Source organism: Caretta caretta, chromosome 1 (genome assembly GCF_965140235.1).
Source record: "Caretta caretta isolate rCarCar2 chromosome 1, rCarCar1.hap1, whole genome shotgun sequence".
Taxonomy (NCBI): domain Eukaryota; kingdom Metazoa; phylum Chordata; order Testudines; family Cheloniidae; genus Caretta; species Caretta caretta.
Window position 1 is genome coordinate 148,011,077 of NC_134206.1, and position 12,500 is coordinate 148,023,576.

Here is a 12,500-nt window from a genome sequence, read left to right on the forward strand (position 1 = left end):
TTTAAGTTGAGCCTGGATTTAGTGTTGTAATACATTGATAATGTAACCATGGGTTTCAGAGTAGCAGCCGTGTCAGTCTGTATTCGCAAAAAGAAAAGGAGTACTTGTGGCACCTTAGAGACTAACCAATGTAACCATGCATAGACTTAAATGAGTGTGTGCCTGTATATACATTTATATGAGTGAGTGAGAGAGAGAGAGAAAGTGTGTGAGGGAGAGAAAGTGTGTGTGTGTGTGTTTATATACACACACTTTCTCTCTCTCTCTCTCTCTCACTCACTCATATAAATGTATATATGGGCACACACTCATTTAAGTCTGTGCATGGTTACATTATCAATGTATTACAACACTAAATCCAGGCTCAACTTAAAAAAAAATTGCTTTTTTGCTGTTATGTTATCATTTACTATTTTGTCTCATACACTGTATACACACACACATACATACAAGCCTATACCATGGTGTGTATGCATAAAAGATTCTGGATCACATCCATTGCTGGCACAAACTGTTACAATTCTATTGACTTTAACAGCGTTGCACTTATACCAGCAGTAAATTTGGCCTCTTACTTATTTTCTGGTGTTAAGTATTTGTCCATACTGTCCATCTTATAGCTTCAGGTCCACATTAGTCTTGTTTAACTTTAACTTAAATGTCTTTAAACAATCTACAATTTAGAGCTGCTCTAGTGGTTTTGACTCTTTGAATCTATCTTTTGTGCATCATAAATGCAGAATGCTTGATTTTGATCATGTAACAAAGCTGGAGGCCGTATGTGCTTCACTGATCTAACCATGCCTCTCCAAATTTTAAAAGGGCTTATTATAGTATTTATTTGCATCTGTCAATTATTATCTTTTGTTTTTCTTGGTGAAAGACTGCTAAATAACTTAATGGCTTTCTGAAGGTTTTTAAATGTTTGCTGTAATGCTAGAATGTCCACTAGAGGAAGTGCTTCTGTCTTTAAACAGACAAAAATGAATGACAAATTATAACAGATTCAATGCGCTACACACACTCATTTCAGAAAATACACACTTTATTTACACGGCCTCTTCTTTGGGTGCAAAATAGATATTGCTCAGTTGATGTTCATAGTTTATTTGTAAGAGCAAACGGCTGAAAAAAAAAAGTTGAAAATAAGCTATTAGAAAGATTACCTGAACAAAGGTTATACATTAAACTAGAAAACAGAAGCTTAAGAATAAATACCATTTAATTCTTATCTATAAGAAACATTCTTAACCAGGTTCACTGAAAATATGAGGTTTCTTGTGATTTTTACTTTCTCAAATCTCTTCAGAGGAAAGGGTATCTCCCAAGAGTAACCCCTGCTGAATGGCACTTTGTGATTAGAAACTCACTATTACTAGCATTGCACTCCTGAATAGAAATGCTGGGTATCTAGGTTGGGGTAGGTGGCAATAGCTATTACTGGGCAAAATGGACAGCAGTGACGTTATCTAGCAGGGACTGTCACCATGAGGATTGTTAAATGAAATTTGTGGAAAGGCTGCTTTCAGTTTGAAATGCCTGTGAAATATGTGAGCTCTGGGGAAATGTGCTTATGAGGAGAGCAGTGCTCAGGGCACCAATGTTAGGGAGAGAATAATGGATTCATTTAAATGTGCCTGGGAATAATGTCAATATGTACATTAGAATGTTAACTAATATCCTCTATAGGCTTCCTTTAGGAGCATTCTAGAGAAGGTATCCTGACTCCAATTATTCTAACACTCCAGATAATTAAGCCTGTTTTTTTTTGTTTATGTTTTTCCTGGAACTGCTCTTCAGAGCTGTACAAGCATATCCAAGAACAAGATTGTATCCTTGTAATGCCCAGAAGATGATGTTTTCCCCCCAAATCCCACAACGTTTTGCCACATTGTTTAGCACTAGAATGGCATTTAAACTGTTTTTATCAAAATGTCTGAACACTGTTTACATATTGTGGGCCCGATCCTGTGGATCTGACATGAATAGTTCCAATGAAGTCAACAAGACAACATGAATAATTAAAAAAACAAAAACAAATTAAAAAGGTCGTTCTTTTGGGAGCCTAGCTTCTCCCAAAAAAACACTGACTTTTTTTTGTCAACAAAAACAACACATTAACTATGCTCCACCTACGTGGACATTGAAATATAATTTGTTAAGTCTTTTAGTAGGCTCATCTCCAAAACATCTAACTGGTATAGCCCTTTTACTTAGCTTAGACTCTGCCCTTGACAGGTGTTTCTATAATATTGCTTTTGGATGCACCAGAGTTGCTTCATTCTTACTGTAAGGTAGATGTCTGTCTAATGAGTGCAGGACGCTGTTATGAGAAGGCTCATTCCTTGTATTCTCACAGAAGAGGCTCAGTCGGAAATAGTGAGCTGCGTTAGGAAACCTGGTACGATTGCTGACCCAGCCCCTTTCTACAGAAAGTCACGTGTCAATATGTGGTGCAAAAATGTCTCTTCTCCCTCCCCCTCCCCCCCCCAAAAGTGACAGGAAATATTTCCCTGTGACCATGAGACCCAGCAATTATAATTCCCTCTAAGTAAGGCTGCCAATAGGTCTCCTCTGCCACTTTCAGCTAGAGCCGAATATTGTAGCTAACATGCCTGTTCGCAAGAGTGAACAGCTGTGCTCGTGTTATACCCACCCTGTATTCTGTAAAATGAAGTGATTTTGAACTTAGGATGTTTAGGTTCCATAGCCCTTAAATTGGAAGCATTCTGGTGGGTTCTGCACTCCATCACCACCTGTTGGCCAGCAGTTCTATCATCATGCCTCATGTCTTATGGATTTGCTACTATGTGGTGCATCTAGTCACATGCTTCTCTGTTCCCACCCCACCATCCCTGTGAAGAGGGCATCCTGCACGGAAGGGTGTGCTGTGTTGGGGCTGCATGCACTAGTGTCCATGGAGTGTTCAGGTCTGTCAAAATTCTTCCTTTGCATACAGCCTGGTCACTCGCCATAGGCTTGTGCGCTGGGGACAGCATTTGTTCCTTTGATACTTGTCTAAGTGACTGGCCTTGGTCCTTCACGATGAAATAGAAGCTCTTTGTGCAAGGAGCGGAGCGATATAATAGAGCTTTTTTTTTTAAAAGACCTGAATTTGTGAAGGGGAAAAAAATTACCATGTCATATTTTCATAAATGCAAGAAACATTTTAAATGTTTCCGTTTAGTGTGCATGCACATATCTCTCAGGCAATTTTCTAAGGTGTTGGCTTATAGGGCTTCCTTGGAAACCAACTCGAGGGTCGCATACTTCACAGCTTCTACGGGCAGAGCACAGCACCTACCAGGAAATCCTTGCATTCCTCCATTTCCTCCCCCCCCCCCACCCTCCCAAGGTCCCTGTTTGCCATTTTCCCATCGCCCTCTGATTCAGGGACTCCCTACAACTCACACTCACACTCTCATGCTGGTGGCTGTGTGTCCCCTTCCCCACTCCTTCCCACTCCAGGGGCTCTGTGTGCCCTTCTTCCCTCTCTACCATATGCCAACGTTCCCCATTTTCTGCCCCCATGGCAGGGGCTCTGTGTTCCTCCCTCAACTCCTTCCTCCCCATACCAGGGTCCCTCCCAACAGGAGTTCTATGTGCCCTTCATTTCTGCCTCACCTATATCAGGGACTCTCATTCTCCCTTCACTATGGCAGGAGCTCCATGTACACCCCCATTCCCTTCCGTATCAGAGTCCCCTAACCGTCCCTTTGCCAGGGATTCTGTGCTCCCCTTCCCCCATATCAAGGTTTCTATGTGTACCCCTGTTCCCTCTTCCCTCCCTCCCAGGGGCTCTGCCCTCTATTCTACCTTTTGTCCCCCAGCCTGGAGGCTCTGTGTATCCCCAATCTCCCCCATCTCTCTATCAGTGTCCCCCAATCACCTTCCTGCCAGGGATCCTGTGTGCCCCATTCCCACATGCTATGGGCTGTGTGCTCTCCCCATTTTCTTCCACCCTTACTGTTCTCTGTCTGGAAGATGTCATTCAGGGTGTTAACAGGTTACGCTCTATTGAGAAGATGGGCAGAGATGAGCTATGGGTATTGTTAAGCTGAAAGATGTTAATGGCTGCCTTCAGCCAGTTCTTTGATCTATAGACAATGGCAGAGGCATTGCGGATTTGTGGATCCAAACTGTGGATCTGCTAACCAGAGGAAAGGGCAATCTGTGCCCCTCATTCCCACCCCCCCACACACATACATTTATAGGGTTCTTCCCATTGATGCCTAGAATGTTTCCTGATATTTTGGAATTGATCAGATACACCATTCAAAAGTTACCATGGTACAGACAGACAGACACAGAGAGAAATTCCAGCAACTTGAGCATTAGGCCTTTGAAAATTCAGCCAATTATTCTAAGATCATACAAACTATTTTACAGATTTGTTGTTGGTATATTTAGCTGTCCGTTTATCTTAGGAACTTAAGAACCTGACTGTGCCTTTAAGACACAGGCCAGGACTAAGTGATGCAGAGCATCCTGTCTCCTGAGGAAGCTCCAGAGGAGACGGTCTCTCAGGAGACACAGTCCCTGCCAAAGCTATGTAGTACACAAAAGGAGCGTGCAAGCTGTGCTATCACTTTTTGTTCTGTGTTTGTACAGCACCTAGCACAATGGGGTCCTGGTCCATGATTGGAGCTCACTGGCACTCCAGTAATACTATTACTACCAATAATAATTCATTTGGATGCAGACTACAGGCGTTGAGTTTTACTTTTCCCCAGGAGGTGTTCCATCCCAGCTCTGGCACAAGGCCCTGCCCCACTCTACCCCCAGCCCCCACCAAGACTCTACCCTCGCTTCACCTCTTCCCACCCCCACTTTTCCCCCTCTCTCAAGGTCCCGCTCTGGCTCTCCCAAGGTCCTACCTCTTCCCACCCACCACCGCTCCGCTCCACCCCCTCCCTGAGACCGCCACTCGCGGCTCTCCGCCCTCCCTCAAGCCCCTCCCTGAGCTGCCAAACAGCTGTGGCTGGGTAGGTGCTGAGCACCTACGTTTTTGTTTTTTTCCCCACGAGTGCTCCAGCCACAGAGTCAGCGCCTATGATGCAGACTGCTCCTCGACCAGTCCCTGCCTTTCCCTGGGCAGAGGGGCTGTGATTATCCCTGGCCCTTGCATGGGGTGTACCGAGGTTGGGGTTAACGAAGACTTTGTGAGTTACCCCCCACCACCACAGAATAACATTCATGAGGGGTAGGCACACCCTTACCATGTTTTAAGAGATTTTACAAAACACATGGCAGTAGGAGAGGTTATTACATAAAGTTTCAGTTCCAACAGTGATTGGCTTTTTTAGATTGAAGCGCTTCAGCTCAATTTTTCTCCTTTCCCCCACCCCCCTCACTTGCTCCTGGAAAAAGCGGGACAGAATTGACAAGGGGAGGAGAAGGAAAACGAACACATGTTTTTCTTTCCCAATTTTGTGAGAAAAACAGAAAATTTTAAACCAATCCAAAGAGGCCCTTTTCAACACAAAACATTTTTGTTGGGAAAAATTTGACCAGCTCTAATAGCCACCCCTTACATAGCCAGCTGTAAGTGGGTATAGGATGGGATCTTCCTTGAATAGCTGTTTCAGAGGAACAGCCGTGTTAGTCTGTATTCGCAAAAAGAAAAGGAGGACTTGTGGCACCTTAGAGACTAACCAATTTATTTGAGCATGAGCTTTCGTGAGCTACTGATGAAGTGAGCTGTAGCTCACGAAAGCTCATGCTCAAATAAATTGGTTAGTCTCTAAGGTGCCACAAGTACTCCTTTTCTTTTTTCTTGAATAGCTGTGTAAGGGCTAATCACCAACAAGACCATTATTTTTGTTGAAAGAGTTCCTTTTAATAAATAGAAAGCCCATAGTAACAGAAGCAACGTCAGCCCCCACCTAAACCACTTAAAGGTGAAAAAAAAAGATCATTTCATGATATGTTTTAATTTACCTTTTTGTTTGCAATGTTGTTGTAGCTGTGTTGGTCCCAGGATATTAGAGAAACAAGGTGGGTGAGGTAATATCTTTTATTGGACCAACTTCTGCTTGTGAAAGAGACAAGCTTTTGAGCTACACAGACCGTTTCTTCAGGATTGCATAGCTTGAAAGCTTGTTGCTTTCACCAACAGAAATTGGTCCAACAGAAGATATTACCTCCTTGACCTCATCTCTTTTTAATTACCATTTTGTAAGAAATACATTTTGACCATTCGTTTTTATATTGTAACCCCCTCATTATATTTACCTTTGTCATTAAATCTTGCTGGTAAAATGGTATTTAGCTCAAAAAAATCTGCAAGAAAACTAACATTATAAGCCCCCATTTAAACTAGGAAAATGATCCATTGCCGATAATGACTGTCACCAACATGTTTTCTCCGACCATGCCAACTCTCCTCTTCAGCAGGTATTGGAAGTGCCTAGTTAATAATAGAGATTGGATAAAAATTCCTTCAACACCATCCTTGATAGTTATCATACTTTCCCTGTTGAAAATGTTTTTCTTTTGTTTCCTCACTCCCCCATCTACATTAAAACTAAACCATTTTCAGTGGCCAGGAGAACTCATTTCAGCTAGCCATTGTCAGCAGTGGGTTATTCTCCTAGCATGGAATGGGGCCTTAATGTTATATGCCTTTCAAACTTTTGCTGCAGAGCCCTGGGACTGGGTGAGATCAGAGAATGGGAATGATTTGCTGTAGGGAACTATTCACAATAGCAGAAAGGTGGACTACATGATTTAACAAGTCTTTTTTTCATTTTCTGACTTTATGATTTGTCTTTGATAATATAAACAAACTAGCAGAGAAGGAACAAAAAGATCGTTGAGGGCACAGCACATCCCTCGGCCCGTGCCACTTCCTGCAGCCCCCATTGGCCTGGAGCAGCGAACCACAGCCAGTGGGAGCCGCGATCAGCCGAACCTGCGGACACAGCAGGTAAACAAACCGGCCCGGCCCGTCAGGGGCTTTCCCTGAACAAGCAGGGGACCGGCTTTGAGGACCACTGGGTTAAGACAAGCAAATAAGGAAAATGAATTTAATTTAAAGCCTAAGTGAGACATGTGTATGTTACTAAACACAGTGGGCCAGATTCTGATTGCAGTAACAGTGATGTAAATCCAAAGTAACTCCATACTTTCACAAAAAGAAAAGGAGTACTTGTGGCACCTTAGAGACTAACAAATTTATTTGAGCATAAGCTTATACTCCTTTTCTTTTTGCGGATACAGACTAACACGGCTGCTACTCTGAAACCTCCATACTTTCAGTGGAGTAATTTTATGTTGCCAAAGGTGGAACCAAGATCAGAATTTGGCCCACTGAATTCTAGTTTTTATAGCAAATGCCTAGGGGGAAAATAAATCAACTGTCTGTGGTATACCAATAGTTCTTATGGCTTTGTAATGAGTTTCCTGTGTTTAGAAGACTGAGTTCTGTTTCCCCCAGAATCCGACATATGTTAAATTTAACATTTTGCCACAGGCATTGGAAGTATCTGAACTACTCTGAACAATCAATTTTGAAATGTTTGCAACACATTATCTAAGGGCTTGTCTACATGGGAAAATTGACTGGAATAGTTATTGTGGAGTAATTTTTATGGTAATGAACAGTCATTTTTTCCAGAATAATTACTCTGTTTTAGAACCATACTAATTATTCCAGAATAAAGTGACTTTATTTCACAATAGAGTGTCCACAAAAGGAGCTATTGCAGAATAATTTATTGTGCAATAGCTATTCTGGTCAATTTCCCAATGTACACAAGCCCGTAGGTAAATGGTTCCCTTAACTATTCAATACAGACCTCATCCAAAGCCTGATAAAGTCAACAGAAAGACTTTACTGACTTCAGCGGTTATGGATAAGTCCCATAGTTCAACTATAAAGATTGCTGTAACTAAGGTATCTTATTTAATGTAACTGAAATGTGCAAAGTAATTTGGCTCTTTTATCCTATTTTTGACTCTCTAAAGAAATGTGTTAAAATGTAAAACAACAATGCTTTGGGAAAAAGTGGAGATTGCTCATTTTGAAAACATAACACAGGTCAGCCTGACCTTTATTCAAAGACAGAGAATACTCATCTCACTTTGGAAACTAAAACTCTTCATTAATGGTTTAAAAGGCATATATTTTCATGGCTGTACATCCTATTCTGAAAACAACAAGTTTAATAAAAATTAAATGTCAGAACTTGAATATTTTATTATTGAATACAAAAATACTATCTATGTAAAAAGAATAAGTTAGTTTATTTACAGTAATTTACACTATTCTGCTCTAGGACTTCCTTAGTAATGGATTTATTTGTATACATGCCTTTATAACTTTGCACAAAGCATCTCCAGCAGCATGTCATCCATGTTCACTGTTCCAATGATGGGCCTAAAGAATAGTTCGGCAATTACGTTAGCATTAATGGATCTTAGCAAGGAAAGAACAACATTCAGCTTGGCAAATCTGGCCTGGTCCCCTCGATGTAGCAGTCTGACGTGTTCATTTAGAGCTTGCTGTGCTTCCCTCTGCAGTCCCTGGATATATTGTACACACTGCAGCCCTGGCAGATCTGAAAGAAAAACAGGAAACTAAATGTCCGTTTACAAAGTTTTTATCTATAAAACAACTCATGGAAGTTGGCCATCCTGCAGCATGCCAGCTAAATGGTAACTCATAAATATCAATATGAAGTTTCTTAGATGAGGAACAAGCCAAACGTAATTACCTTTCTGCATTAAAATGATTCAGCTAGAGATATTATATCCAACTTGCACGTAGATATGCACAGATTTTAACAGTGCAATCCAAAATCTCACCGCGTTGCTGTTCTGGACATGCAGTGCTGCTCTTAGTTATGCAACAACAAATTTAGATTGCAATGATTTTCCAATATTCATATTTTTTAAAAATATATAATTTGTAGGTGATAAAATCTGGACGACCAGTATGGATTATTACCTTGATCTTCAAGGTGCCAAATATACCATGTAAATAGTAAAGATAACAATAAAAGGAACAAGTTTGCTAATAACTTGTTGACCACTAGGAAATGCTCTACTCATATTAATGTGTCCTGCTGACAGCTACATTGGAACAAGCTCCACATTGCAGATGATAAGCAAGTTAACTCCAAGTTGTGATAGGATGTTTGCTTTCTAACTAAACAAAATAGGGGAGTTGGAGTTGTTTTCAAGTTCAGTACCTTTTCTTCTTGGTCTAAGTTTGACAATATTAATTAAAACATTCCGGTAGTATATCTGAGCACAACAAGCTGTTATATTTCAGGTAGGTTTTTAAAAATAAAAATCAACTGTTAACATATCTGACTTTATTGTGAGATTATATAAATATATTGCTTTTTAAACAAACTATGCATACATATATACAAGCTTTCCTCATTTAATCTAACCAGATTCTGTTTCTAAATCTTGAGATGATAATTTTTTATTCTTTGAAAACCTTATCTAGCACACTTTGTTTGAGCCATTAATTTTTCTTAACTGCAGTTATGAATTACCACCTGATTATTTTAAGAAACCAAACCATAATGCTTACCGTATGGCTTGTGGTGCAGCTGTTGAATTTGCAAAGTTGCAAGTTCAGAAATAAAAATACAGTGACTATTACTATCACTAACCAACCTCCGTGGATTAATTTTTTGTAACAAAGAAAGTGGGCAGAAGGTGTAATCTTCAGAAGCAATTATTTAACACAAAATAAAAAGCACTCTAGCTAGTTGCTTAGTCGTCATGTATGAATTGTAACTGGAAAGATCCCTATCAAACGCCTCGATGAACAGGAAAGAGGAGAGATTTTTCTCATAGGATGAAAGAGAAATAAATGTATACTGCCCACCCCACGCGACATGTCATTTAGTACTAGTGGCTTTTAGACTCTAATTAAGCTGGACAAAGCGCTCTCCACCTGAAAAGGATCCCACAGCACCACCTCCTATTCTTCCCTTCTCTCCCCAACCACCGCAAAGGGCTTGTCTACACTTCAAATGCTGAAGCAGCACAGCTGCTTCAATGTAGACACTACCTGTGCCGACAGCAGGAGTTCCCCTGTTGCTGTAGTTAATCCACCTCCCTGAGATGCCCCAGCTAGGTCCACAGAAGAATCACAGGGACTTAGCTTGGTTTAACTATGCTGCTCAGAGGTGTGGATTGTTCACACCCTGGAGTGATGTAGTTAAACCAACCTAATTTTCCTAAAAAGAAAAGGAGGACTTGTGGCACCTTAGAGACTAACCAATTTATTTGAGCATAAGCTTTCGTGAGCTACAGCTCACTTCATCGGATGTAGCTCACAAAAGCTTATGCTCAAATAAATTGGTTAGTCTCTAAGGTGCCACAAGTCCTCCTTTTCTTTTTGCGAATACAGACTAACACGGCTGCTGCTCTGAAACCTAATTTTCCTAGTGTGTGGCCCAGGCCAAAGTTTTCCAATTGTTGGGAGGTTGGACCTATATGGGAAAATGATAGTCTGTCCGTCTTCTAGGGCTGCCACCTCTGAGATAGAAAAAACAAAAAACCCTAGCACCCCAGGCTGCTCTGAGCCCATGAAATGGGACAGCTGGCAGTGCCTACTGAGCATCCTTACAGATTTCCCTGGACAGCTTCCTCCTGGGCAAACCTGGCAAGGTGGCAACCCTACCCTCCTCCCTTTTCTTCCCCCAGTGCATGTAACGCAAGCTCCCTTCAACAGAAAAAAAAAAAAAGAAAAAAAGCTCTAGCTTTCAAGTGTTTCCCCTTGTCAGCTCCTTCTGTCAACCTCCCTCCAGTCCCGCTCTCTTCTCCACCCCACTTGGCAAGGGATCAAACGGGGCAATGCCCAGGCGGTGCCCCTGAGAGGGGAATCCCCGTCCCGCAAGGCGCCGGCGGCAGCAGCCCCGGTTACTCACCCGGGTTGAAGAGCACAGTCCCCTTGAGGTAGGCGTACTCCTTGGTGCTGATGTCCAGGCTCCAGCACTTGGCCAGGAAGCCTTTGATGGCCTGGATCTCGCCGGCCGAGGGCAGCTGCGGGCTGCTGCTCGGGGGGGGCTGCTGCTGCTCCTGCCGCCGGTCGGTTAGTAGCCGCTGCAGCATGCTGGGCTCCGCCGTCTCCACCGTCTCGAAGTGCACCCGCTCCTGGGCCAGCCCCAGCACCAGCAGGGGAGCCCAGCAGCTGCGCACCAGCACCAGCTGCTCGTCCAGCGGCAGCTCCTGGAAGCAGGGCACGCTCTTGACGAAGCGCAGGGTCTTCACCAGCACGGCCGAGGCCGCCTTGCCCGCCACCTGCGGGCTGCGCAGGGCCACGCGCCGCCGCGAGCCGCACGGGCAGCCGGGCCCCGGAGCCTCCTCCGGCGGCGGCGGCGGCGGCGGCGGCCCCGCCGCTGCCTCCTTCCGCTCCTCGCTCTTGAGGATGTTGTAGAGGATGCTGCTCTGCCTCCGGCGCTCGGTGCAGCAGCGGCAGCCGGCCACGCACGCCATGGCGCCGCGGGGGGCGGGGGGGAGGACGGGACGGGCGGTCCCCTCCTGCTTGCTGGGCTGAGCCAGACGGGGAGCTCCCGCTGCTTGTCCCTTAACTTATTTATACCGTGTGCGTGCGTGTGCAGCCGCGCTGTGGCTCAGCCGTGCCAGGGGGCAGAGGCTCATTACTGGCTGAGAGAGAGAGCGAAAAAAATCCTCCTCCTCCTGCTGCTGCTGCTGCTGCTCTCGCTCGCCTCCTCTGCTGCAACTGCGGTGGCTAGAGGGAGCCTGAGAGCTGCTGGCTCCAGGTTGCCCCTGGCTTGAGGGCTATATTCATAGGAGATTAGGGTTGGAAGGGACCTCAGGAGGTCATCTAGTCCAGTCCCCTGCTCAAAGCGGGACCAACCCCAACTACATCATCCCAGGGCTTTGTCAAGCCGGACCTTTAAAAACCTCTAAGGAAGGAGATTCCACCACCTCCCTAGGTAACGCATTCCAGTGTTTCACCACCCTCCTAGTGAAAAAGTTTTTCCTAATATCCAACCTAAACCTCCCTCACTGCAACTTGAAACCACTACTCCTTGTCCTGTCATCTGCCACCACTGAGAACAGCCGAGCTCCATCCTCTTTGGAACTCCCCTTCAGGTAGCTGAAGGCTGTTATCAAATCCCCCCTCACTCGTCTCTTCTGCAGACTAAATAACCCCAGTTCCCTCAGTCTCTCCTATAAGTCATGTGCCCTAGACCCCTAATCATTTTTGTTGCCCTCCGCTGGACTCTCTCCAATCTGTCCACATCCCTTCAGTCGTGAGGGGACCAAAACTGTACGCAATACTCCAGGTGTGGCTTCACCAGTGCCAAATAGAGGGGAATAATCACTTCCCTCAATCTGATGACAATGTTCCTACTAATGCAGCCCAATTTGCCGTTAGCGCTAACGAGGGCACACTGCTGACTCATATCTAGCTTGTCATCCACTGTAATCCCCAGGTCTTTTTCTGTAGAACTGCTGCTTAGCCAGTCGGTCCCCACCCTGTGGCAGTGTATGGGATTCTTTCT

General features: G+C 43.9%; 1 protein-coding gene across 1 annotated transcript; it reads right to left on the reverse strand.

Moving 5' to 3' along the window:
* Positions 1–1,027: 1,027 nt before the first annotated feature.
* NR0B1 (nuclear receptor subfamily 0 group B member 1) lies at positions 1,028–11,713 on the reverse strand. The gene is made up of 3 exons (XM_048863488.2): positions 10,896–11,713; positions 8,315–8,561; positions 1,028–1,125 (listed from the first exon to the last, which is right to left on the reverse strand). Exons 1-2 carry the CDS (start codon positions 11,461–11,463, stop codon positions 8,317–8,319), a joined length of 813 nt encoding a protein of 270 aa, XP_048719445.2. The 5' UTR covers positions 11,464–11,713; the 3' UTR covers positions 1,028–1,125; positions 8,315–8,316.
* Between the last annotated feature and the right edge of the window lie 787 nt (positions 11,714–12,500).

Bases quoted from the DNA above. Each gene is read 5' to 3' on its own strand.
- NR0B1 (XM_048863488.2), bottom strand. From the start codon at position 11,463: ATGGCGTGCGTGGCCGGCTGCCGCTGCTGCACCGAGCGCCGGAGGCAG. The intron at 8,562-10,895 runs GTGAGTAACCGG...TTTTTCTTTCAG, and splicing joins GACTGTGCTCTTCAACCCGG to ATCTGCCAGGGCTGCAGTGT.